At 41.9% G+C, this 26,937-nt stretch overlaps 1 protein-coding gene across 1 annotated transcript in view; it reads right to left on the reverse strand.

The window, feature by feature from the left end:
- Positions 1 to 9,077: 9,077 nt before the first annotated feature.
- LOC129753505 (coactosin-like protein) overlaps positions 9,078 to 26,937 on the reverse strand; it is a 90,327-nt gene continuing 72,467 nt past the window's right edge. Inside the window, exons 2-3 of the mRNA XM_055749324.1 lie at positions 10,062 to 10,385; positions 9,078 to 9,992 (exon numbers count right to left, since the gene is read on the reverse strand). Coding sequence (XP_055605299.1) covers positions 9,876 to 9,992; positions 10,062 to 10,385 — 441 coding nt within the window. The 3' untranslated portion in view covers positions 9,078 to 9,875. The remainder of the gene's footprint in view (positions 9,993 to 10,061; positions 10,386 to 26,937) is intronic.

Here is a 26,937-nt window from a genome sequence, read left to right on the forward strand (position 1 = left end):
TGTCGATGCATTTGATGAGTCACTTGAGAATGTTGTGAAGAATGCCTCGAATCCGATGATATTATTAGCTTTTTGGTTTTTTTTCGGTTTTTGTCTAAGTTATTTCCTTAACCCATTTATCAAGTTTTCTCTCAACTTGGCTTTAGCACAGTTAGAACTTTGAACTATAGACTTTGTAACGTTTTGAACAAATTCGAGTAAAAAAGTCGAGATTGTAAAACTTGTAGCAACTTCTGCTTTCAGAGAAATTTATAGCGTGTTGAGACTTCTGCTTATAACAGTTGTTGTTTTAAACTTCTATTTAAAGTAGACGTTTTAGTGAATTAGAATTTCTATTTTACAGCGGATTGAGACCTCTGCTTTCAGAGAATGTTCAAACGAATTGAAACTGCTACTCATAGAAAACGTAAAAGCGGATAGAAACATCTGTTTTCCGTTTAAGGGGACTGAGATTTTCTTACAGCAAATTGGGACTTCTTCATTCTAAAAATCTTCCTATTCATATAAAATATTATAGTGGATTCAGGCTTCTATTTTTATAAAATACTGCATTGGTCTGAGACTTTTGCTTTCAGAGAATATGATAAAAAATTGAGACTTTTGCTAATTGAGAACGTTACGGCGTAGTGATTTTTCTTCATTAAGAAATATTGTAAATTCATTACAAATTTTGCTTAAAGTTGAGACTTCTGCTGAAACATTTGCAATTGTTATAGCGGATGGAGACTTCTGCTTTTAAAGAGAATGTAGAACTTGCTTTAAAAAAGCTGTTCTATAACATATTTTTTTTAGTTGATGGAGACTTCTATTCATAGGAAATGTAATAACGAATTGGGAATTCTAAAGAATACTAGAGTATACTTTAAGAGAATGCTGAATGATAGAACGGATTGAGACTTCTGCTTTCAGAGAATGTTTTCAGGTGTTATTGAAATTCCTGTTTATAGAGAACTTGAGAGAGGGTTTTTATTTTTCATTCATTAAACTTTACACTGGACTAAGCCTTCTGGTCATAAACTGCTTGATAATGGCTTCACTTTTAGTAAACGTTTATGAAGAAAGAAATTTCTTCTTGAATAAAATGTTCTAGCTGATTGAGATTTCAGCCTTTAGGGACTGTTCTAGCGGAAGATTGCCCGCACTCATCTTGGCTAGGCAAAGCTTGGCAATTTTATCTACAAATTTGGCAAAATCCAGGCATTGTATTTCAAAATTTTTAACCCAATAACCGGGCAAATTAGCCGCCGGTCGTGGCCTAGAGGATAGCGTTCCAGTCTTCTAAGCCAGAGTCCATGAGATCGAATCCCGATCACGGCATATATAGTACTCTTTCCGTGGTCTGGTGGTTTTAGCATTTGTAAGATGCTAGCCATAATATCCTTGAAAGATGTACGCCTTAGAGTTAAGTAAATTAGATCTCTTCAAGGAAACATGAAGTTTCACTGAGATCCTATATGTGTGTGTTCGTTTTTAAAAATTGGTGAAAAAACCCAAGAAAGAATTATTCAAAAAAAAAAAAAATCAAAAGCACGTGAAACATTTTTGTTATCGAAAATCATCAGCAAATTTAGAATAGTATTTTAGGCTTCCGAGCTTCATGCCCATTTTAATAAAATTTACTAAAAAAATTCGGATTTGAAAGCAAGAATAAAAAATTCTAATAAATCAATTTGTTTGATTGTGCTAGAATGTTTCCTAAATTTTGAATTAAAAATCCAGGTATGCCTGAATAAAACCGGTCGGATAAGAATTATTCTTTTTTTTTTTGAGAATATTAAAACGGATATAGACAGCTACGTATATGAAATGTAAAAGCGGATTGAAACTACCATTTATTTTTTTAATGGATTGAGACTTCTGGTCATAGAAAATATGAAAGTCAAATAAAACTTCTACTTATAAGAGATTTAGACTTCTGTTTACCGATTTTTTAAGTGGACTGAAACATATCTGCTTAAAAATAAAGTAAAATTGGATTAGGATTTTTGCATTCAGGATATGTTGTAGTAAATTGAGACTTCTGCTTATAAAGACTGTTGTAGCGGGTGTAAATAACTAACAGAAAACGATTCAGTGGATTAAAACTCCTGATTACAGAAAATTTCACGCTGGAGACATTTACTGCTACCGAACCTTACAGTGGATTGAGATTTCTGCTTTAAAAATAGATTGAATCTTCTGCATGATGGGGAAACACAATATTAGACTCTTTTAGTTTTTACTAATACACAGTATCATGGTCTTCTTGTAGAAAATGTCATAACGGAAACTGCTATGGCAGATTGAGATTTCTGCTTAACATATTGCGGACCAACTACGAGATATCTCGTTTATTCGCTTGACGTGTGGCGCTTTACTGAGAAGCATAACTCAAATGTGATACATTTTATATAGAAACTTTATTCTACAAAATTGTAAACAACACTTTCGTTAACTTAAAGACACTAAATTTGTAGAACTTGGTCCAGTGGTTTCTGAGCAAAATTTTGGTGCTTTCGGGCCTAAATTTCTTTGCGATCCTTAATGAGTCAACTTAAGGTAGATGCTTTAGTGAACTGAGACTTCTGCTTGAAGAAATGTCAAAAGAAATGGAGACTTCTTTCTACTTTCAGAGTAAAATATTACAGCGGATCCCACGGTTTCAGAAAATGTCACCAGGGTCGAGACTTCTGTCCATATATATACTGTGGGACTGCTCCGGGGTCTACCAGAGAACCCGCACGACAATGTGGATTCCCTTCGTCTGGTCCACGGTCTTTCCGTTTTTCTCCGCAGGGCAAAGGGCGATGGGCGCGCTCGCAGTCCTGGTATACGATTTTTCGTGTGTGTAGGGTCTAGATAGGTGCTATACCTTTAATAGAACTTGTGTCTTATCCCTTGCTTGTGAAGTGTCCTACCCCTGTACTGGGGAAGAGAAAGGGAGAAGTTTAGCGGATGGAACGGAGGGCAGTTGATGCAAGTTTCTTGGTCGGAAGAATAAAGTTAATTCTGTGCTATAAACAAGTGTAATTCCTTTCTGTTGGTTCCGAATCATCCCCCACAATTTTGGCGACGAGGATTAACAATGGTAAGTGTGAATTCAGGCAAAATTATGGGTAATTGCTTGGAAAATTTAATTCACGATGTAATGATGATTTGGACAAAATGGCGGAGACGTGCATAAATTTTCTGGGATGAGAACATATAGTGATAGAGACTGCACGACGAACTTGACGAAAGGGGGAGAGCAAGAAAAGAACAGTGCTCAATCGATGCTGCCGCTGAGGTGTCAATGGAAATGTATCCATTCGGAGAGCAATGTTGTGCGAGCTGTAAAATTGATATTGATAAACAAAGACGGATATTTTGTGTTTATTTGTGATTGAGATGCGTAAAGCGGAAAGTGCTGATTTATTGAAACAAGGATAAATTTTGCTGCTGAAAAAAAAAAAGAAAAAAAAAATATGTGGGTATGTGCCTATAGCAGTTGTTATAGGAGCTGATCAGTGTGTTGATCAGGGGTCAACTGATGAGATGTACCTGTGGCTGTTTGCTACAGGAGGTGGTTAATTTTTTTGGACCACGGGAGAAGTACACACCTTACACATAATGCCTGGAGGTCGAGTGGAGTTGAGTAGTTGGTGTCTATGGCAGTCGTTATAGACGGATTGCAGCCGTGTAGCTGAGTACCAATCTGAGCAAATATCGTTGTTATGTGTTGAGCATTAGTTTGACCAGGGCAAGTGCCTATAGTAGTTGCTATAGGAGGTGATCAGTGCTATGATCACGGGATCGGTTCTGGGTCGGAATGTCAATTATTTAAGAAGGCTATTTTCTTTTATGTTGGGAAATAAATAATAACGAAAACTATATTGGATATTTTGCGTATTTATTCACTAATTGATTAATGTTACTATGACTGGAAAATAAACACAAAATGGTGTGAAGTAAGTAACTGACAGAAATTTATGTAAACGTTCATTACAGGTAGATGATAGCCGGCCAGTGCAGCAATTTCGTTGCGATGATATTGAAAAACATCGTTTGTATAATGAATGGAGGATCTGGAAGGGCGCTTTAGAGTGCTATTTCGAAGCCTACGATATCGAGGATCAGAAGAAGGAACGAGCCAAGCTTCTCCACTTGGGAGGACCTCAACTCCAACGTGTTTTTTATAACCTTCCGGATCGTGAGAATTTTCCTCTCGTTTCGGTGGAAAAGCAATGGTATGACGTCGCAATCAATGCACTTGATAGATTTTTTCAACCGTGCCGGCAGGATTGTCTTGAACGTCACAAGTTAAGGCAAATGAAGCAAAAAGACGGAGAAAGATTTTCTGACTTTACGTTGCGATTACGGCAGCAAGCTTCAGATTGTGGCTTCGATAAGTATCCGATCGAGGTCAGAGATGTTTTAACAGAGATGTTTCTTACGGACGCGATAATTGAGGGTTGTTTGTCTGTGGATTTACGCCGTCGCATCTTACAGCAAGATCGTTCACTTACAGAGATAGAATCTCTAGGTGTAGCTTTGGAGAGTATCGAAGTACAAGTGAGGGACTTAAACGGAAAGCCAAAGGAGAATTCTGTTGGACATCATGCGTACAAAATTACCGCTGCATCTGACAAAGGTCGCAATCCTAAGCCACGAGAAGTACAACACGATTTTAAGAAGTTTTACAAATTCTCCTACCCTCGGATCTACCGATGCTATAACTGCGGCCGGCGCGACCACATCTCTACTGACAGGGGATGCCCAGCACGAAACATCGAGTGTCGTAGGTGTAAAATTACTGGACATTATGAGTCTTGTTGCCGTCTGCGAAACTCGAAGAAGCCAATTTCGTCAGAGAAGAATCGAATTCGTGCTGTAGAAGAGGAAACAAGCGTACACACTCAGTTAAATAAAAGACACTCAGAGCAGCCAGACTCGAATAAAACCTACTATACATTCTATTCGGGGAACAACACCAATGTTATCTCGTGTAAAATTGGTGGAGTCGATGTGGATCTACTCGTCGATTCGGGATCGGATGCCAACCTCATTCCGGATTCAGAATGGGAACGGTTGAAACAAGCCAAGGTCGTCGTACGCAAATGTATCAAAGGTAGCTCCCGAATCCTAAAAGGCTATGCAAACGACTCGCCTTTGCCTATCATCGGAACATTTGTAGCAAATGTTAAAGCTGGAAGCAGTTCGGTCGAGGCAGAGTTTTATGTCATCAAAGGAGGACAGCGGTCTTTGCTCGGCGACAGTACTTCCAAACAGTTGGGACTCCTCAAGGTTGGATTGGGCGCGTACCAGGTTTCGAGTGATACAAAACCATTCTCTAAGATCAAAGATATCCAAGTGCAAATTCATATGGATCCGACTGTAAAGCCAGTTTTCCAACCCATTCGGCGAATCCCAATACCGCTTGAAGAGGCCGTCAATCGGAAGTTGGAGCAGCTACTCGTTAAAGATATAATCGAGGTAAAGCAAGGGCCAGCATCTTGGGTGTCTCCTCTCGTTGTCGTCGGTAAGTCCAATGGAGAACCTAGGATTTGCCTGGACCTTCGTCGCGTCAATGAAGCGGTTCTTCGGGAGAGACACCCGATGCCCGTCGTCGACGAGTACCTTGCAAGGTTAGGAAAAGGAAAGTACTGGAGTAAGTTGGACATCAAGGAAGCGTTTCTACAAGTCGAGCTAGCGGAAGAGTCACGTGACGTCACTGTTTTCATCACCAACAAAGGGCTATTTCGTTTCAAACGACTTCCCTTTGGCCTTGTCACCGCGCCAGAGTTATTCCAGAAAGTGATGGACCAGATCTTAGCGGGTTGCGAAGGAACGTACTGGTACTTGGACGATGTTATCGTTGAAGGCAACGGGCGAGAGGAGCACGATACACGACTGAACGTGGTACGTTGAGCGTTTAGAGATTTAGAAATAAATGATGTTTGTTTCTCTTGCATTATTTCATAATTTGTTTCAAAATAAAATTCTTGTTTATCGTATTACATTATTAATAGGTCCTGAAACGATTTGATGAGCGCAGAGTGGAACTAAATTGGGAGAAATGCGTATTTCGGGCTACCGAAATGGTATTCTTGGGTCATAAAATTACCGTTGAAGGCATTGCTCCTGCTGACAGCAAGGTGGACACCATTCGGTCATTTCGGCGACCGGAAAATGAAGCGGAGGTTCGTAGCTTTTTAGGGCTAGCCAATTACCTCAACAAATTTATTCCAAATTTGGCAACATTGGATGAGCCACTTCGTCTATTGACTAAGAAAGACTCGAAGTTTGAATGGTCTGCGCGTCATCAGAGCTCATTCGACAGTATCAAAGCTGCAATGACTGAGGTTCTAAGTTTAGGGTTTTTCAATCAAAATCACAGAACGACAGTGATGGCGGACGCAAGTCCGACGGGTCTTGGGGCATTATTGCTTCAAACTGATGCGGAAGGGAACAGCCGAGTGGTTACTTGTGCTTCGAAGTCTCTTACCGACACGGAAAGACGGTATTGCCAAACAGAGAAGGAGGCCTTAGCTATAGTTTGGAGCGTAGAACGGTTTCAAATATACTTATATGGCCGTCAATTTGATATTTTAACCGATTGTAAAGCGTTGGTTTACTTATTTACTGTGAGATCCCGACCATGCTCCAGAATAGAGCGTTGGGTTCTTCGACTCCAAGCCTTCGACTATTGGGTGACTCATATTTCCGGAGAGAAAAATCTGGCCGATGTCCTTTCACGGTTGAGTACCTTAACACCAGTTCCTTTTGATCCAAAGGAAGAACTTTTTATTAAACAAATTGCCTTATCGGCTGCAACTTCCGCTGCTCTTCGATGGGAGGAAATTGTAGAAGCAACCAAGGAAGATCTGGAGCTCCAAGAAGTCCTAAAAGCTATTGACAACGGGTGTATTGACCAACTACCGCTATCGTTCCGGGTAATTTCCAATGAGCTGTGTCGATTCGGAGATATTCTACTGCGCACAGATAGAATTGTTATACCTAGTTCGTTGCGTGAGAGGGTTATCAGGATTGCTCATGAAGGACATTTGGGAGTCCGGACGATGAAGTCTCATCTTCGAGGTGCAGTTTGGTGGCCCAAAATGGATGTCGCGGTGGAGGCGTTTGTTAAGAAATGTCGCGGTTGCCTTTTAGTTTCAACTCCTGATCCTCCACAACCTATGATTAGAAAGGAGATACCAAACGGCCCATGGGAAGATGTCGCGATAGACTTTCTTGGACCACTACCCAATGGGGAGACTTTGCTTGTAGTTGTAGATTACTACAGCCGATATGTAGAAGTCTGTGAAATGCAACAAATCACCACGAAACATACAATCGAGGAGTTGATTAAAATCTTTAGTCGTTTTGGAGTGCCCCTTACCATTCGAGCTGACAATGGTCCACAGCTCAGCGGAAATTGTGAGGAATTTAAATCCTTCTGTGAGGAGTTTGGCATCAGGCTAGTTAATACCATTCCGTACTGGCCTCAACAAAATGGGGAAGTCGAGAGGCAGAATCGTTCTATCCTGAAAAGGATGAGAATTGCGCAAGAGCTGGGCCAAAACTGGAGGCAAGTTCTTTGTCAATATATGCTATCATATCACGCCACACCGCATCCAACAACAGGTCGATCACCATCAGAATTACTGTTCGGTCGAAGAATACGCTCCAAGCTACCACACATTCCGCTTATTTCTAACATGGATGAAGATATACGAGATCACGATAAATTACAAAAGGAAAAGGGAAGAGTCGCAGCTGATGCGAAGCGTCGAGCACGTGCAAGTGAGATAAAGGTTGGAGATCGTGTTTTGGTGAAGCGTATGCGCAAAGAGAATAAACTGAGTTCTACTTTCGCTCCCGAAGAATTTGTTGTGATCAGGAGGACAGGTGCAGATACAACAGTGCGTTCAATGGATGATGGAAAGGAATACCGACGGAATGTTGCTGACCTCAAGCGGATTGACCCGGAAGACGACCTCCAGCCTACACAACATGAACAATTAGCAGCAGAATCACTACAGTCGGAGGAACCGAACAGTCAACAGTTACAAACATCAGCTGGTTCATCATCACCAGAAGAACAGCGCACCCGTACAAAGCGTGCTCGAACAGAACCTGCTAAATTTATGGATTACGTTCCACATTAAAAATAAATTCAAATAAAACTAAGGGGGGATTGTAGGGTCTAGATAGGTGCTATACCTTTAATAGAACTTGTGTCTTATCCCTTGCTTGTGAAGTGTCCTACCCCTGTACTGGGGAAGAGAAAGGGAGAAGTTTAGCGGATGGAACGGAGGGCAGTTGATGCAAGTTTCTTGGTCGGAAGAATAAAGTTAATTCTGTGCTATAAACAAGTGTAATTCCTTTCTGTTGGTTCCGAATCATCCCCCACAGTGTGTTAAACAGAGAGAAAAATAACCTTCACTCCAATTTCACTCCGATTAGCTGTCATTCTTATGGAAATCTGTGTAAGAGTAAAGAGCAGGCTTTATTCTTTTTAGCAGGCCCAATCCCATTTTCCCGCACGACCTTTCTGGCGCTCGACAGACGAACTGACTGACAAACTGACCGGGCCCGCGACTGAGCCCGTTGGAAGGAAAGAGAGGACTCTGGTGAGAAAGACATCATTCGTGACAGATCTAATAATGCTGGCAAATAGTGGTGCCAGGAGCATTGTTTGACTTAATTCGACATTTGACACGATTCCATTTCTCATATCCCACATATACTGTTGATTGAGACCTCTGTGGTTTCAAGAACTTTCAACGAATTGAGATTTCTGCTTTTAACGATTTAACTGATAGCAATTTTAAAACTTTTCTTTCAGTTGAATTTTTAGTGGATTGAGACTGCTGCTTGTAGAAGATTTTAGCGAATCCTACAGTGGATTGAGATTTCTTCTGTCAGAGAAAGTTATAACTAAAACTGCTGCTTATGGGGAAGGTTAAAGAAAACTAAGACCATTTTCGACAATCGTCAACGGATTGAGACTTCCGCTTTGAAAGAAGGGGTTCTTCTTCTCCAAAATGATTGAGACTTCCTCTGTTAGAGTACGGCGATTGCAGGTTTTCGGATCAGAACACTTGAACTTCAGCGAGTATACTGCTATAACTTTATTTTCCGTCTAAACTACGACGATAATAGTTGTCTGTGTTTCTATTTTATACATTCGATAAAAATACTTCAAAAAAGAAATCTGATGTTGGTTGTTGTTGTTCTTGTTTCTGATGGTATAAGATTCTCCGCTCGATTTGCACCGACGTGACATTGGAAAGAGTCCTTTCTCGTTGTATTATAGTTTTTTCTTCTTCTCTTTATTTGCTTTAATGCGCTCTTTCACTCTGTCTTGAGGAGTTACATCGTCTCGAGGCCTAACGATTACTTAACGACTAATCCAATTATTAAGATAATATTGCAGATTTGTTGTTCTACTTCAATCATTTCTTATGCAGGCTTTCATTAATCGATTATTATATGATTGCGGTTGCGCGTAATGTGTGTTCACGATTTTTTTTTAATTTTCGATAAATTTATACACAATCGCAAATGTCCGAGAGATTTGTGACTGTCTTCTAGTTTGTTTGCTTTGAAAGTACCTTTCAAAATCACAATTTCGATAAATACATAATTGGTTACAACGCGTGAAATGAAACGAAAAAAAAAACGTAAGGAAAACTATAAATCACATATAAATAGAAGCAAACTATTCCTAGAAGTTCTATAAGGAAGCAAACTTTATAGCATTACAACCGAACGACGGGAAATTATAAAGAACGATCTGAGAGTGATCTCTCAGAGCAACTTCTGATAAAGTTGAAGAATTTTGAATTGAGATGACAAAAAAGACGTTCCTATGGTGTGATGATGATTTGATTGTGTGTTTTTGCTTGCTTTTTTTACAGCTCACGTACTCCCGTTCCGTAGTTGGCTCCGGCGGCCTTGTTTAGGTGTTCCTTGAAGATCTCCAGGTCCAAGTCCGCACTGTTTTCCACCTGTAGCTCCACGGCAAAGTTCTGAAATGAAAATTTAAGCATTAATAAAAAACAGTTCAAACTAAGAGGATCCCTTTTCAAGTGACTCACGTTGATCACATCCTTAATGATCGACTTGTCGGTGGACATTTTGGCTCGCTGCATCACCCCGACCTCGGGGCCGATCCAGGTGAGGAACAGGAACTTGCTGCGCTTGGACATCTCGTCGCCGGTCTGTATCCGGATGTAGCCGAAGGCCCGCTCGTTGTCCGCGAACTGGCTGCCGAACTCGTCGAAGCCGATGCCCTTCTGGGAGCACACGATCTTGAGCCCGTCGAATTTGAACACGGCCCACTCGTTGTCGGTCAGGTTGGAACGGATGTCCTCGTACGCTTCCCGGATGGCGTCCCGATCGAGCGATGTGGGCAGGGCCATCTGTAAACGGAGAGGGGAAAGGTAGGTATATTAATATTTTTCTGCAAAGATGAGAGAACTGAACGCAAAATTAAAAGGTGATTTAAGAGGTTGAGAAATCAGACTCAGAGTTCAGAATTATAATTCGAATTCAGAATTAGAATTAATCGGTTCGAACGTTCGGTTTTTTTCCAGTATTTTATATAAATTTTTCATCGAGCGTCATAATCATAACATGAGTTTCTCTATTCCAAATTATCTTCTCAACTTGTTTTTTCTACAATTTTAAGTTGTCCTCTCAATCCAATTGGAACTCTCAGAAATATGTTCAATCTGTTCTCTCGTTCCGACTTGCTATTTTGTTCTACTTCAGGCTGTCCTTCCGACCTGTTAGAAATTTTCACTAATAAATTGTTTCGTTTTAGTTGTTCTCTCGACTCACTGATTTTCAAGCTGACCTCTCAAAGCTTCGACATATTTTGTGCCAGTTATCTCAACGTGCTGTTTTTACTCATTACAAACTTTTCTTTCGAGTTGCTTTTCTATTCCAAGAAGTGTCTTAAACACCCTTGAAATGCTCAGGTTTTCTCTACATTACATTGGTTCTCAACTGGCTTTTTTGCAATTTCAAGCTGTTTTCTCTCAATGCACTCATCTTCATCTTCTATCTCAATTTAACTTCAAACGTTATTGTAGATTGAGACTTCTGCTTAAAGAAACTGCCCCAGAGTATTGAGACTCTATTTTATGAGAATCTTGCAAGGCTTTCAAGAAATATAACAGATTACAACTCCTGCTTTCGAGAAGAGAAAAACCGGATTTAGACTTCTGCTTGAGAAAAAATGGCGTTTCAAAGAGAGTTACAATAGCTGAAAACTTCTGTTTGTACAAAACATAGATTTAAACTGAGACTTCTTCTTGTAATAAACGTTCTCGTTGATTGAGATTTCTCCTTCAATAGAATCTCATTGCAGATTGGGACTACTGATTTCAGGGATCAAAACTAATGCTAATGGAGAACTTACTTGTGGTTTTAAACTTGTACTTTCAGTAAAGTTTATAGAGGGCTGAGACTTCAAACTCAGAAACAATCAAAGTGCTTTGACACTTCTACTTTCAATAGATCTAAACTTCTGGTTTCAAGAGATGTGATAGGACTGTGGTAGAATGTGATAGCAGATCAAGAATTCTTCTTTTGAAAAATCGTACAGCGGATTGAGAATTCTGCATTCAAAAAATGTTGTAACGGTTGTAGATAAAAGTGTTTCTTCATTTTAAATCTTTATTTGAATGTTACCTCTGCTTAAAGAGAATGCCTTTAGACTTCTGCTTTTAGATAATTTCAAAAAGTCAGAAAGTGCAAAAAAGGTCTCTTGCTCATATAAAAAAATCATATAACTCATATAAAAAAATAATATTGAATTATGACTTTTTCATTTAAACAAACTTGCTTTAAGAGAAAATTAGAGAAAATCGAGACTTCTGTCAATGAATAAAATTATGATGGATTGATATTTCTAATTTAAGGAATGTTATATTGGATTGAGACTTCTGCTTATGAAGAATGTCGTAGTGGGTTGAGAACGCCATAACCTAATTGACCTTATTGTCCGCATACCACTTCAGCACGTCCTTGGAGTAGTGGCATGATGCCAAATCCTCCCAGAAGGCCTTCAGGAGAGGAAGCAACTGCTTCTGGAGGCACTCTTTCATGTACATCTGGGACACATTCGTGTCCTGGGTTACGAAAGGTGCATTCTGCTTCCCGCACGTGCAGATGGCTTGCCAAACCAGGAATTTATTCGCATATTGGGACATTTTATGAGCTCAGGAACGCTGAACTTATACTTGGCCGTGAAAAACAGGTTGCCGGGGATCTGTTTGAAGTCGGCCTTCACATATGTTTCGTCGTCCATGATGCAGCATTAAACTTTCGTCATCATGTAGAGGTACAACTTCCTGGCACGGCTTTTGGCGGACTTATTCTGCTTCTCGTCGCGATTATTGGCCTTTTGTACTTTAAATTTGGCCTTCTGGTTAAATGATAAAACTTCGGCTTAGGCGCAGCTTTTAGCCACATCCCGAGCGGAGGCGTTCGGGTTTTGGTTGAAGGCCCCATCTACGCGGTTGTGATTTTTGGTGTTGTACCCTTCACTTCTGGGCTTCCGATCGGTGGTCTTTGAACCGCTTAATCACTCGTGACACCGTAGAATTCGCGATTCTCAACGTTTTAGCGATGGAACGATGCGAGAGATCCTGTTCTCGTGATGGATGCGCTAGATTTTATCACGCACGAGCTGTTCTTTCAACTCCATTTCCGCGAGTTTTGATCACAGGAATTTAAAACTTGTAGGATGTAAACAATGCACTATGAACTAAATCCACCAAAAATTTTTATATCTACCCAACGATTAAAAAGTTAGAGCAATTTCATAGTGGACCCCCTTTATGTTGCTATTCATCTCATAGATTGCTTCGATTAGACGAATTCCAACAAACCTCCTCAACAAACGCATTCTGTAGTCTTCGAACTGCCTCCGGCGGTTCTTCCTAAAGATGGGACGCTCGCACTGAAACTCAATCGTCGCCTTTATTGAACTATACGCTCTCGCCCCTCTTTCAACTCGATGACTTTCCATGGCACCAGTTCGACGACCTTCACCGGGGTCTGGAACGACGACCTTCAAGTGGCTTCCGGTCCGACGACCTCCCAATGACTCTGGCCTGACGATCTTCCATGGCTCTGGTCTCGGCGCTCTTCCTGCGGCGTGATGCTTCCCTTCCGCCTCGACCCCTTTCCTTAGGCCTGACGCTTCTAGTGGTCCAGCTCGACGACTTGTAACAGGAGGTTTCTTATGGTCGTCGCCACAAATAAAAAAAAAAACAAAACATTGATTAAATTTTACAATTGGCCACTTTTATTTTCACCCACCCAAGCTCCCGACTATTCTGGTGAGTTTTGTTTTGGAGTGTATTTTTCACTTACGGTTCTTGTCCGACTGGCACCTTACTGGGAACCATGCATGGTCCCACTGTCTGCCTCGTAGTTACCTCCGAAACACTTGACGGCCAGGCCATGCTGCTGCTGCAGTTGTTGTTGTTCAGCTGCTGGCGTTGTTGTTGTTCTGCTGCTGGTGCAGAACTTACCAAGCAGCCGGGGTGTGGCTGGTGTTGTACCGATGGCGAAGCACCACATGGCAGTGCCGGATGTTGTTGTCGTTCTGCTGCTGGTGTTGTTGTTGTTCTGCTGCTGGTGCAGCACGGAGCAGTCGGAGGTGTGGTTGATATTGCCCCGATGCCGACGCATAACATTGCCGTGCGGATGTTGTTGCTGGAGTTGTTGTTGTTTTGCTGCTGGTGCAGCACGGAGCAGTCGGAGGTGTGGCTTGCATCGCACCGATGGAGACGCACGACATTGCCGTGCCAGATGTTGTTGCTGGAATTGTTGATTGCCATGGGCCGACGTCTCATAGCACTGTACTGGCTCCGAAGTCGGCGATGATGGAGTGGCCATCTGTGCCACGATCGCCGCTTCTGTCCTCCGTGGGGATGTGGAGCAGAAGCCCCGAAGCTTCTCCAGACCCGCAGGCCCAAAAGCCTCCGCACTCGATCGAGCACCACACTTTTCTTTCTAATTCTTCTCCAAAAAAAATGACGTCCGGAAATTTTGATGACAGTACCAGTTTTTTTTTTCTTTTTTCGTTTTTCCGGGAACTATGGACTGTCGGGTTATTTCAAAAAATAAGTTCGATACAGTGGGCCAAATCTGGTCGAACAAGTTTATTTATTTTTGATTAGGGTTGGGTTTTTTAACTGTACTTTGCTCAAATCACACCATAAATAAAGTTCAAAAAATCAACTGTAACAGACTTTCACTTGGTTTGACGATCTTCCGTGGTACCCCGCTCGTAAGTCCTCCAATGGCTCCTGACCCGACGACCACCTCCTGGTTCATGACTTGACGATCTTCCATGATACCGGCCCGCCAACCTTCCATGGCTTTCGGTCCATCGACCTACCAGGGATTCTGTTCCGCTCCTAATGGCTCTAACCCAACGACCTTCCATGACACCCTTCCGGCGACCTTCCACTGGCTCCGGTCCGACGACCTTGTTTTGGTTCTGGCTCGACTCTCTTATCTCGGGTCGACGCCTCACCAATGGCACACGACCTTCCGTTGGCTCCCGAACGTCCAATGGATTCTGGTCCGCTTTCAATGGATCCAACTCAACGACCTTCCAGGACACCTGTCCGACGACCTCCCGTGTTTCCTGGCTTGTAGACCTCCACCTGGTTTCCCGGTTCGACGACCTTACAGTTGGCTCTTGGTCCGACACTTTAAACGGTTCCCAACTCGTTGACCTTCCCTGGCTCTGGCTCGTTGTCCTTCCGTTGGCTTCCTGGCCGGATGACTGTCCACTCTTGATTCCGCTTCTCCTCCTTTTCACTAGTGCTCGGCCCATAATCTGTTGTGCAGCACTTGGGCAGTGGAAAGGAGAGACTTGATCTGGTTGGAGGTAGCACTTGGAATACTTTATTTCTAATGATTCGCTACCTTACATACTAAACCATTTCCATGGTTACAATTATTAATCTTTTATTCATTATAAACAAACATCATGCGTGTGTTGGTATTCATCTCATCGATTGCTTCGATAAGACGAATTTCAACAATTTTACTAAACTGTTTTGTAAAGATACATGTTTCGCTGTAATCACAATGGGCGAATTGTCGCCCAGCAAACGCCAATTCATGGGTAATGATTAGGTTTATGGAGTTCGGCGGCAACATACTGAAGTGGGAGCCTTTAAATAGTATCAGAGACAAGCTTTCAACATTCACTATAACAATTGCTAGCTCAACTGATTCATCCAGTATCTAGCTTCCGATGAGGAGGACAGTTAAGGGCAGGTGTTTAGAATGAACCCTGAAAATGGCCCGTTCTTGAACTCCACATTGTTCAAATGGCTAGCTCATTCAGGGCTTGTCCATTTAAGACTATTTATCAGTAAGCCATTGTAATACTACTCTCAACATTCACTGTAGCAATCGCTAGCTCAACTGATTCATCCAGTATCTAACTTCCGATGAGAAGGACAATTGTGCGGGTGTTCACCCTGAAAAGGGGCCGGACCGATCTTGAACTCCACATCGTTCAAATGACAAGCTCATTCTGGGCTTGACCATTTAAGACGGTTAGTAAATAAGCCATTGTTATACTTAAGATTGTATAAAATTTTGGTCTTATTCGCGGTTGAATCCTTCTTTGTTTTTACGGCTTTATATGATCCAGTGCTTGGGTTCGATGAGAACTTTCTCCTGTTTAGTCTTCAATGGTTCTGGTCCGACGACTCCACATGGCTGCAGTAGGATGTCCTCCCAGCGTTCGTTCGACCAGTTTCATGGCCTCGGTTCGAAGAGTTTTCATAGCCTCGGTTTGATGATTTCTTAGTGATTCCAGCTCGACAACCTTTCATGGCAGCTGGGCTGATGATCTTCCTACGATTCCCGGCTCGACCTTCTTTTCTACTATTGGTCTGACAGTCTTCCAGTGGCTGCTGGTTTTAACACGACCATCTTTAAATGGTTTACTGGCTCGACGATCCTTCCATTGCTTAGCGTAGTCGACGGCCTTCTGATTCCTGACCCTAAGACCTTCCAATGCTTCCTGACCAGTTGATCTTCCTAGGCTTCGGATCGTTGACCCTCCAATCCATGGTGATCCAATTTTTCTTCTTTTCCACGAGTGCTGGACCTGCTGAGAGTACTTCACACAGTGATAAGAATTCCCCATTTGACTATCCTAAATGTGCTCAACATGGCGATTGAAGTATCTGAGTTTCCCTTTGAGATTTCGGATGGAGAGCAGCAAGACGCGTGTTGCTTGTTCGAAGTCTGGAATCAAAGAGACCAGCTTTTATTTGGTTTTTGGTTTCGTAATGTTTCCCATACAGTTTGACGTTTTCTTTTATCATCGCTCACGCTTAGTGAAAGAAACCCTTTATTGGGTTGGATTCAACACTTCTTCTCTCTTCAGCTAATTTACAATTAAAAAACTATTCCAAACCAAACGGAATCATTTAACATAAAATTTCTATAATTCATTTTTGTTGTTAATGTTTGAACTTATATTATAACTTTTTTCCTAATAATAAACATATTCATTCGATTTCTTTTCTCGCTTTCTTCTTTTAGATCTTCTTAAAATGTTAGCTGTTTGTTCATGCTGGGAATCCAATACATCTTCTTCATGCATTCGCTCGGATTCGCTTAAATTACTTGGCCTGTTTCGATCGCCAAATACGAAGGAATCCGCTGCAAAACCATAGAAATCGTCGGACGATTCCGACAACCGACTTTGAACTTCGAACGCCTCTTGTGAGGCAAAAACTCTTTCATTCTGCTGACTCGGTAACATATCGGATTGTACCAAAAAGTCGTCCTCTCGTCTTCGTTTAGATAATCGAACTTCTGGGCAAGGTTCCGAAACAATCACCGCCCCCGTTCGCCTTGGACTTCTTTCTGCCAAACGTAGCTGTTGCCGATGTGCCAGGATCATTCTGCCGCTCAGTGAAATCTGGAAAACGTTGGATGAGATTTTTTTTATAAATTTTGCAATTATCCAACGTTTTATATCAGTCTTTTTGGGATTTTTGTAATAAACAGGTTCCCCTGCTTTAATATTTAAAAATTGGTCCAAAACTACTTTTTCAGTACGTACTTTACTATCTGCATCATGAAATGGTTGCGTCAAATTCAATTTAAAATCATATTTTGGATTTAGCAAGTCCATTAACGTTTTCGGTTTGAATTTGAAAATATTTTCTGAAGGAAATTGACCTGATTTAAGACATGTATTTCTATAATTGAAAAGGAAATATTGAATTTTCTCTTCAATATCCATTTTTTGCATTTTAGGGTCTAGAAGAAACTTTTTGAAAACTTCCTTTACTAAGCGAACAAGTCGCTCTGCCTGACCGTTACTTTGGGGGTTATAAGGAGGACTTTTCAGAACTTGAATGCCTTGCCTTTCCAAAAATTGTACAAAGTATTGTGAGTTGAATGGTGGCCCCCCATCAGTGACTACTATGTCAGGTAATCCAAATCTGGCAAAAACAGCCATAAATTTATGTAAAACCTTTTTACAATCTGTTCCAAAACGCATATAGTCCAGCTCAAGCCACTTGGAACAACTATCTATTATTACCAGGAAAACTTTCTGTTGAAAATAAAAGAAATCTGCGTGAAGTCTTTTAAAAGGTTGCTTTACAGGTATCCAACTGTTTTTTATTTTAGGACGATGAACAATGGCCATTTGATTACAGATTTGACACGATTTAACAAATTGCTCAATATCTTGATTTAAACCAAACCAATAAATACTTCTGCGGGCTAGTTGTTTAATTTTAACAATTCCATTGTGATTCTGATGTAAAATTTCTAGTACATTTTTTTGTAACGACAAAGAGATAATTATTCTATCTTGAAACAAAACACAGCCGTTTACTTCTTCCAAATCTTGGTAATGCGCGTAAATATCTCTAAAATTTCGTTCTACTTTTGTAGGCCAACCATTTAAAATGTAATATCTTAACTGTTTCAAGAATTTATCATTTGCTGTTTCTTTAGCAATTATTTTAAAATCAATTGGAAGACTGGACGAAAAATTCAAACTTTTGATAAATTCACGTTGTAATGACTTAGGCACTTCCTGTTTAAGCGGAAAACGGGAACAAAAATCCGCGTTACCCATTTTCGTGGATGGCCTGTAAACAATTTCAAAATCATAAATTGTTAACTCCATGACATAACGTTGCAATCTAGTTACAAACATTGTGTTTTTTCCTTCTCGTCCAAAGATTCCAATTAACGGTTTATGGTCGGTGAACACAGTAAATTTTTTTCCGTACAGAAATTTATGGAACTTTTTAATTGTCGTAACAACAGCCAAAGCCTCTAAATGTAATATCGGATACGATTGTTGAGCTTTTGTAAGTGAAAATGAAGTAAATGATATCGGTTTTTCAACTCCGTCTATCACATGTGCAATTACTCCACCAATTCCATAATTGCAGGCGTCCGAAACAACAACAATCGGCTTGTCCGGATCGAAAAATTCTAGAAGATTTGATTTTAATAAATATTTTTTGCTATTGACAAATGCTTTTTCACATTCATCATTCCATTGAAAGCGGACGTTTTTCTTTAGTAAATTATACAAACAACTCAATTTGGCGGACAATTGGGGAATAAATTTGCCATAAAAATTTAGCAAACCTAAGAAGGCCTTTAGTTCTGTTATATTTGTTGGAGATTTCGCTTCACTGATGGTTTCGATTTTCTGTGGACAAGGTTTGAGACCATCTCTAGTAAGAATATGGCCAAGGAAAGGTAGAGAAGATACAAAAAACTTGCATTTTTTTAAATTGACTTTAATATTTGCTTTAGTCAATCTTTCTAAAACAATATAAAGTTTTTTCTTACAATCTTCAAAATCTACCCCTGCTATTAAAACATCATCCAAATAGCAAAACACCATTGGCAATTCTTTCAAAATCTGGTCCATAATTTTTTGAAAAATCGATGCGGATGATGAAACACCTTGTGGTAACCTATTGTAACAAAAAAGTCCTTTAATTGTATTAATAGTCATAAATTTTCTAGATTTTTTTGTTAGTAAAAGCTGAGTATACGCTCCAGCAAGATCCAAAGAGCAAAATACTTTAGCACCCGCCAAAGAAGCAAATAAATCTTGCGCTACTGGCAGCGGATAAGTATTTGGTATTATTAACTTGTTAACAGATACCTTACAATCGATAACTAAACGAATTTCGTTATCTTTTTTCATCACCGCAATAACCGGAGAAGCCCATTCACTCACTTCAATAGGTGTTATAACTCCCTCTCTTTCAAGAAAATCAAGATGTTCAATTACTTTTTGTCTCAAACGCAAAGGCACCCCATACGCCTTTTTGAAAATTGGTCTATCTTCCTTCAAAACTAAATCAGCTTTATAGCCTACAATTGGATCGGAAAAAGTTTTATTGAAAATATGTTTAAACTTACATTTCACATCGTCCACCACCTCTTCAATTTTGGAATTGGATATCTGATTTACTGATGACGACGTAAAAGCGGTTCTCCAGCTCGAGAAGAAAGCATCCAACCATTTGCGACCGCAAAGAAGAGTGATTCTTCGTAAATTTTGATTATTTCGCAGCACTATTAATTTCAAATGATTTCTTACAAGGCCTTGCATGGAAACCTCCACCTTAACCATACCAACGACCTCGAGTTTGGTACCATCAACAACTACCAGCTGATTTTTGTACGGGGAAAGCCGCAAATGATTCATACTTTTCCTGAAATCATGCTCATCCATAACGGACACCGCCGAACCACTATCGACCTCCATGCGGAAAAAACAACCCTCAATCTGCACGTCGACAACGCAAGGTTCGCTGATATTATTGATGGTAACAATTTGCATGCAAACTTCCTCATCCGATTCCGAATCACTCGATTTAACTTCCTCCCTTAGCCTTTTGAAATAATCAGTACCACTGGACTCCTGTGTCACTGGACTCGACACAAAATTCACACGTAAATTTTTCTTTTTGTTTCTCAACTCATAGCAATACTTTTAAGTGTGCCCGGTTTTGTTGCAAAAGGTACAGTAAAATGAACGTCGACCACCAGAAACAGAACGGCTCCTGCTTCTACTATTACCATTACGAAAATTACGATTTCTTTCCGAAACCCTTGCATCACGATTTCTTGAACGATAATCTGGTTTAAAAACATTTCTTTCCTTAGTATCAACATTTGCGACGACTGTTAGTCGTCTGTCATTAATTTCACGAGCTCTTATGCCCGCACTTTCCGTATTAACGATGATTTTTTCAACTCTTGATAGTGTTAAATCTTCCAACTCCAACAATTTTTGTTGTACCTCCTTGTCAAACACGCCCATGACCAATTTATCCCGGATTGCAGTATCCTTAAAATCCCCGAATGCACAACTTTCAGCTTGGAGCTTGACATTGAGTATAAAATCTTCCGCTTTTTGACTTTCTTCCTGCGCCATGATGTAAAATTTATATCGTTGAAACATATCAGTTTCAACTTTGTCAAATCTTTTCTTTAATGAAGCAATAATATCCGCATAACTTTTGGTTTCTAAATCTTGCCCCGGGTGAAGCAATTTCAACTCGCTGTATGTCTCCTGCCCACACATAGCTAAAAAATATGTTTTACGATCTGCCTCCACTATCTTATTGCAACGAAAAACCCATTCCATTTGTTCCACATACTGTGCGAACGACACAGAATTCGGAACAAAAGGGTCAATATTACCGATCAGAGGCATTGTAGCAGGTATCCGACACAAAATGAATGTGTTCTATGAAAATTTAAAATCCAATTGATTCCGATGCACGCAGTAATAAAAAATGGTAAAAAAATAACGTACCTTTATCAGCTAAAACCCAGCCAAAAACCGACCGAGGTTGAACCAACGCTTTATTGCCAGCGAAAAACTCGTCCAAAGGCACGACAACAGCAAACAGCAGATCCCGACGGAAGCACCGAAACTCACACCCAGCAGCAGCAGCAACTTTCACCCAGCAGCAACAGCAACCAACAATTCCTTATCCTGCCAGTAAAAAAATCCACGTGGCGTGAAGGAAAGATGGCCACAATCGACAGCCAAGAGTTTTCCAACTCTTCTCTTGTGTCGCCGCTAACAAAGGCACGGGCCGTGAATTTCCGGAATCACACTATTTGTGAACACAGTTGCCGTACAAAAAAAAGCGCAGGCAATTATTAATTGCGACAAACTTTTGTCGAAAACCGCGGAAAATAAATTTCTTTTAAAGCACTCTTAAAAAAATCACAAAATGGAGAAGATCCCATCCTCGTCGCCACTGAGATTTCGGATGGAGAGCAGCAAGACGCGTGTTGCTTGTTCGAAGTCTGGAATCAAAGAGACCAGCTTTTATTTGGTTTTTGGTTTCGTAATGTTTCCCATACAGTTTGACGTTTTCTTTTATCATCGCTCACGCTTAGTGAAAGAAACCCTTTATTGGGTTGGATTCAACACCCTTCACGTGTATGTTGCTGTTATTCAGCTTCAACGATTTCTTTGAAACGACAAATAAACTTTTTCGAAATTGTTCTGAAAGTGTGACAATTTACCTAAAGGATTTCTATGGTATTCAGTCATGATCAATCAATTTTTGATATTTTTAATTTTTGTCCGGAAATACGAAGTAGCAGAAATCTACTCGAGAAGGAAGTGCAGCACAAAAAATCACCTTCACCTACCGAATGTTTTGGTAGTTGAATAACTCAATCAAAATATTGATCATCAGTGGCTGTATAACATTGATGTAAACAACTTCACCCATGTTTGTTGATGAGCCATTACAAACCTTACAAGCAAAGCTAGCAGCAGCAGCAGTGGCCCGACATGATCACGTGAAACGCGGAATATATGGGTTAGCAAGTTGCTGCCGCTTGAAGGCTGCTAACTTTCCACTTCGACGCTGACCGGCATTTCAGAAGCCTAAATACCTAGCTAGGCTATACTGGACTAGCAATAAAAGGCCCATCACTGGAAAATGGCTAGCTGATTCCGAAAACGAAAGTAAACTTTGTTTATGATTTTTTTATAGGAAGAGCAGTTATGTTACACAATCCACGTGCTCGCTAGGGCTCTGGCTGGACTACTAGATAAGAGAAGTGGTGAAGTATAGTGACTCGTTAAAGTACCCACCTGATGCTAATCTAGCCAGTCAGTTGGGCCAAGAATCATCCAAGTGTGCTACGATAACATGCAATCTTGTCTAGAGGGTCCATCCACAACAATTAGCGACGCAGATGATGATGACTTCAAAAGCTTCAAACCGAGGAGGAGGCTAGGCGTCTCGACGTCAGGTGATAGGCTTCCTCCCTGTATGTTATTGGCGCTCAGTTTTGCACAAAAATGCTGATTATGAAAGCGAAAATGTACTTTCATTTGTTTTTATTAATTTTTGCTCAATGCCCGAACAAATCGATTCCTCTAATTGTGTCCGCGTGCGCCGCCATGTTCAAACATGTGGCGGCGGCGCAGGGTACAAAAAAAATAGAGACACGGCGAGCAACCGCAACCGTTTTATGCTTCATTTGATGCTGCTTGAGGGCTCGGAGACTTGAGAGGAACGCGCGCATCGTCGTTTTATTTTTTTTTCGCTCCCACGTGGCTCGCCTGAAGGGCGACCACATCGCCAACAAACCGTCAAAGATGACTGTTTGTATTAATTATAGTGCTGACCAATTGATGGCTTCTTACTGTGACAAACTTTTTTTTAAAGCAAATTCAATGCAGCGAAAAGTGCTATTTTGAAAGCATTTCTTGTAGTTATAACTACTCTATAGAGAAGCACCTATAGCTCAAGGCTAGGTTAAATTGCTATCGAACTAAACTAATTGATCATATTTTGTTAAAATTTACTCGAGATTAAAATCAGGCTTCAATTTCTATTACGCAAAACAATTTTTTTAATTTCGAAATTTTTAGGTGCGTTCGACTTTGTCCCGTTTTTTCGTTTTTGGGTAGTTTTGATCGTTCTTGAAATTAACCCTAGACGTTATTCCAAAAAAAGTTCTTTGAAGACCTAAGATTATAAAAGTTACGACAGAAAAAGTAATTGAGGATACCATCTGGTCCCACAACTTCCGGCACGGCTTCGTCACATTCTGGGGACTTGTGATCTTCATACGTACAGAAAGTCCAGCTCAAGTTAAAGAGTATTTACTCTGCACAAAAATTTTGCTCACATAGCACATTTGAACCACGCCTTTGAATCGTTTGAACACAGTTGAATTCGTGGTTCTCAACCATAGACGTAGAATTATGTCTTATGGCGACACTTCAGGACTACACATTATGCACAATCTACAAGAAGGACCAAAAACTAAAATCACCTTGGGCTTCGTGTGTTAGATATGCCCCTTGGTTTCATCATTAAGGGGTAGGCTGTACTCATGCACTTATACATATCACCCTTTTCCTTTTTCTCAATTTTGGTCTTTCCCCTTTATCTTCTTACTCCTTTACCTTCTTTCTACTTCATCCACTTTCTCTTTTCGACAACTTCAGACTGGTACGGAAGACCCCGAGACATGTGCCGGTTAGGAAACACTTTCAAAGTAACTCGCGCTCGTCACAGCATCCACTCCTGCAGAATTTCTAACCCTAGAATCCCGTCACGACCACTCCGAATGGTATCTCCGCTTCCTTTTGCTACAGGAAAGATCGTAGCTGAGTATGTGAGACCTTTTAAGTCCCACCACACGTATGAGTCCAGATTAGCGTTACACCTACGCCCTAAGATCGCTTTGCTTTTGAATTGTAGTGTCATACGAGGCTCAAGACCTTCCATTAGCTTGTCAAAGCTCTCTCCGTTCATCATCTTCCCTGATTCTTTTTAGAACGCGCATGATTTGCGAGATTTCGTCGACTATAGCCGCGACATATTTCACTCACAATATTTTCAACGTTCAAATTTTGAAGTTGGTGACGCCTTGAAATGAACCTGGGGCAGACAAGATAGCATGTTCTGCCGATTCCTCCGTATCTACGCATTCCGGACAATAAGGCGAGCTGATAAGCTTAAACCGATGAAGGTATTGCTTGAAGCACCCATGACCCGAAAGGAACTGCGTCAGGTAGAAGTTGAGGGATGAATCATCCGCGCAGGATGAAAATCCCAGAAAAAGAAAAGAAGAAGAAGAAGTCAGGTAGAAATTGACCTCTCCATACTTGGTCCAGTATGCACAGGAAACTCGCATGGCTATCAGCCATGTAGTTTCGACAGTGCTACGCTCGCAAGGAGACGTCTCTGAGCATGGCAGTTCGGCATAATCCAGGCCAATGAATCTATGACTTTCGATGCACTTTCACAACAGTATTTGACATGCGCACCAAAACTTAAGCGATTATCGACCATTACTTCAAGGTATTTCAGCTGCTGTTTTGAAGATGTCGTGTGTCCTCCAACAGTAATCTTCAGTCACGAGCAGAACTTCGGTTTTATGATGAGCTATCTGAAGCTTAACTCTCTCCATCCAGATGCCAACCCTTTCTACGGACACCGTTGCAAGGTCTTCTACCTCCTCGATTGTTTCGCCGGTGATCATGGGCACGATATCGTCAGCAAATCCGACTATCTGCACGCCTGCTGGTAGTTTCAGCGTTAATACCTCATTATACATGGCATTCCAAAGCACAGGTCCAATTATGGAACCCTGTGGAACACCCGCTGTTAGGGCAGTAGATCGGTTTCGGTTTTGTACGTCAGGACTCGATTTTTGAAGAAGCTCCCTATTATCCTGCAGAGTTTATTGGGAATACGCATCCTGTGAAGCGCTTTGGCAATCGCTTCCCAACTTGCATTGTTGAAGGCATTCTTAACGGCGATTGTCACTATGGCGCCGTGACGAACACCTGTCCGCTCCTTTTTATATGCGCGCTTCGCGTACTCTGTCACCATTCGGATGGCGTTCACCGCAGATCTCCCTTTCCGAGAACCGAACTGTCTGTCCGACAGTCCACTTTCGCCTTCTGTGTTCAGTAAGTCTGTAAAATATCATCCTTTCCAGTAGCTCTCCAAGGGTGTCAAGCAGACCAATGGGTGTTTTTTTTTTAGTTGGTAATCACAGGTGGTAAATCCCGGTTTACGGGTTGTATTCCTAGGCACGGCGAGCCACCGCGTCCCCCCAGTTTGCTACTCTGGGTCCATGGGTACAATGGGAAAACTCATGATATACTCCGTGTATACCCCCTACTCCCTAAACTCCACCTGGGGCCGCAGACCTAATTCCCACCTCGAACTGTTTAGTACACTATACTTCAATAGTGGGAGGTCTATACGCGCTAGTGCGCTCCAAGGCAATACTCATTAACGAGACCACTTTCAGCAAAACCTCTCATCCTTACGACTCGACGCCTGAACTCTCCTCTAACGACTTGAGAACCGACATCTCCTCGCAATGACTCGAGATTCCCACACAAACCTCTCCTCTTCGCGACTTGAGGCATAATCTCTCCTCTAAATACTTGAGATCCGACCCCTCCTCGCATCGACTCGAGGTTTACCTCTCCTTTGCACGATTCAAGGCCCGATCTCTCCTCTAACGACTTGAAATCTGACCTCTCCTCGTAAAGACTCGAGGTGACCACTTGTACCCCTCCTCTTGTTGGTAAGGGGCCTGGTCCCTCCTCTTACGACTCGGGACCCGACCCCTTATCATAAAGGCTCGGGGTTGACCACACAAACCTCTCCGCCTGAAGGTTTGAGGCCTGACCTCTCCTCTAACGAATCGAAGCCCGACCTCTTATCTTCAGGGTTCGAAGTTTGCCACCTTGCCCGTCGTGTGCCAGATCGAGAGCAGGTTATCCTAGACTCGCGCCTGTCACGGCACACGCGCGGGACTTAACGCAACGACTTGGATGATTTCCGACGAAGACGTCATCCTACTCCGACTCGAATGGCTCACCCGGCGTCGAGAGCCACTCTAACCGTTTGTATTCCCCGAACGTGGAATAACCCTTTCCCAACGATTTCCACTGCGAAGAAGGTCATGTCTTATCCCCACAGCTTCTGTCGTTGAGAACCGCTCTATTCGGATACTCCCCGAAGGTGGAGCATCCTACGCACGAACGCGGCGCACCCACGGCATCCGCTACGCAGAAGGTATTGTCTTATCTTTGTAACTTCAAACCGCGGCGTCGGACGCACTCTACTCGACAGCCCCCGTCGATGGGGTCAGTCTACTCCGACCGTGGTCCGGTCTTCTTTATCCCCCTTGGCTGGCAACCCTAGGATTTTTGGCCCGCAGATTTTCCTGCCCGTTGTGTGCCAGATCGAGAGCAGCTTATCCTAGACTCGCGCCTGTCACGGCACACATTCGGGACTTGGAACGCTACGACTCGGATGTTTCCCGACGGTGACGACATCCTACACCGACTCGAGAGGCTCGCCCGGCAACGAGAGCCTCTCTACCCGTGGGTATCCCCCGACAGTGGTTGGGGGATGACCAATGGGTCTGTATGATGAAGGATGCCCTGGGGGTTTCCCAGGTTTCGGTAGTAGCACCAACTTTGCTGTTTTCCACGAATCGGGAAAAGACACCTTTGTAGCACCACGCTGAAAGATAAGGCACTGCATTTGGAATTCCTTCTGGACCAGGGGCCTTATTCACCGCAAGTTTCTTAGCGATAGCCACAAGTTCCTCGTTCGTTACTGGCTCGATGTCGTGGGCACCTGCGTCGTATGGGGTAAGTGGCCACTGAGTCGGGCCATGCTGCGGGAAAAGATGTGCAACGATCTCTCTCAGTTTTTCCGGAAACTTTTCGGTCGGCGACCTTGGGCCACCGCATCTCGCCAGTGCAACTCTATAGGCTTTTCCTCATGGGTTATCATCTACGCTCTGGCATAACGCTCCGTAACAGTTCTCTTTGCTTGTTTTCATAGCTCGCTGATGTGTCACTCTGGCTGCTCGGTAAACGGCACCTCTCGTTTCTCT

This window comes from Uranotaenia lowii, chromosome 1 (genome assembly GCF_029784155.1).
Source record: "Uranotaenia lowii strain MFRU-FL chromosome 1, ASM2978415v1, whole genome shotgun sequence".
NCBI lineage: Eukaryota > Metazoa > Arthropoda > Insecta > Diptera > Culicidae > Uranotaenia > Uranotaenia lowii.